Raw genomic sequence first — 1566 nt, forward strand, 5'->3', positions numbered from 1 at the left:
CAGAGTTAGGTGCTATTACGAATGGCTACCTTCTTATAAATGCTAATGGAGGACTAAACCAAATGAGATTTGGGGTCAGGCTTTTGTGTTTTCTCATCGTTTCTCTAGTTATCTTCTGTTTATAAGTTCTAGGCTGATGCGTTTAACTATTTTAGAATGCAGATATGTGATATGGTTGCAGTGGCTAAAATTATGAAGGCAACTTTGGTGCTTCCCTCACTTGACCACAGCTCATACTGGGCAGATGACAGGCTAGTTCCTGACTTTATCAAGAAATTTAATTATTCTCATGCCCTTACGAAGCACGTAACTTATTAAGCACTCTGTAGATTTCACCTAATTAAACAATTGAATAAGTCATTGTTCTTAGCATACTAAAGATAAATAATTAAAGCTCTACCATAGTCATGATAGGTGACTTTCAGTTAGTTTTATTATCTTCTCTTTAGCTGATTTCATTGTATCACCGAGTTTGCAGTGGCTTTAAAGATTTATTTGATTGGCAACACTTCATTGAGGAGTTGAAGGATGATATTCACATAGTTGAGTCACTTCCACCAGAATTAGCCGGAACCGAGCCTTTCGTCAAAACACCCATATCGTGGTCTAAGGTCAAGATTGCTTTCTTGCTATTTGGTTATATCGGGGTCCTCTGGTTCACTAGCTTTTGCATACAACTGTTTTCAAAAAGACTCTCAGTAATTGAAAAAAAATTCCTTGTTACAGGTTGGTTACTACAAGAAAGAGGTCCTTCCATTGTTGAAACAGCATATCGTAATGTACTTAACCCACACAGATTCCCGGCTCGCTAACAATGACCTACCTGATTCTGTACAAAAGCTTCGTTGCCGAGTAAATTATAAAGCTTTGAAATATTCAGCTCCAATAGAGGAACTGGGAAACATTCTAGTTTCTAGAATGAGGGAGAACAGAGGTCCATACCTAGCTCTTCATTTAAGGCAAGCAGCTTTCTCTATTTTTCTATTTGTCACTTCTTATTTATTGACATTGGGCCGTATGCCAGTTTATTTAGATAGATCTAGATGCAAGTCCAGTTTGAATGTGCTTGGTGTATAGCTCATGCAGAGACACTGAGTAATCCCGATAAAGTTCGGCTTTATTATAATCATATTATCCTCTACAGGTATGAGAAGGATATGCTGGCTTTCACTGGCTGCAGTCACAGTTTGACAGCTGAAGAAGACGAAGAATTACGGCAAATGCGATATGAGGTTAGTCACTGGAAGGAAAAAGAAATAAATGGAACAGAGAGAAGATTGCAAGGTGGTTGTCCCTTGACTCCGAGGGAAACCTCGCTTTTGCTGAGGGCTTTAGAATTCCCATCCAGCTCCCGGATTTACCTCGTAGCTGGTGAAGCTTATGGAAATGGAAGCATGGATCCTCTCAACACAGATTTCCCCAACATTTTCTCACATTCAACTCTTGCCACCAAAGAAGAGCTGAGTCCGTTTAGTAATCACCAGAACATGTTGGCTGGTTTGGATTATATTGTTGCACTTCAGAGTGAGGTATTTCTCTACACATATGATGGGAACATGGCGAAAG

At 39.5% G+C, this 1566-nt stretch overlaps 1 protein-coding gene across 1 annotated transcript in view; it reads left to right on the plus strand.

The window, feature by feature from the left end:
- Window positions 1–1566, plus strand: part of LOC104732531 (uncharacterized protein At1g04910) — a 7116-nt gene that overhangs the window by 3488 nt on the left and 2062 nt on the right. The window contains exons 6-8 of the mRNA XM_010452084.2: window positions 479–611; window positions 727–959; window positions 1145–1232. Of these exons, the coding sequence (XP_010450386.1) occupies window positions 479–611; window positions 727–959; window positions 1145–1232 (454 nt within the window). The remainder of the gene's footprint in view (window positions 1–478; window positions 612–726; window positions 960–1144; window positions 1233–1566) is intronic.

This window comes from Camelina sativa, chromosome 12 (assembly GCF_000633955.1).
Source record: "Camelina sativa cultivar DH55 chromosome 12, Cs, whole genome shotgun sequence".
Lineage (NCBI taxonomy): Eukaryota > Viridiplantae > Streptophyta > Magnoliopsida > Brassicales > Brassicaceae > Camelina > Camelina sativa.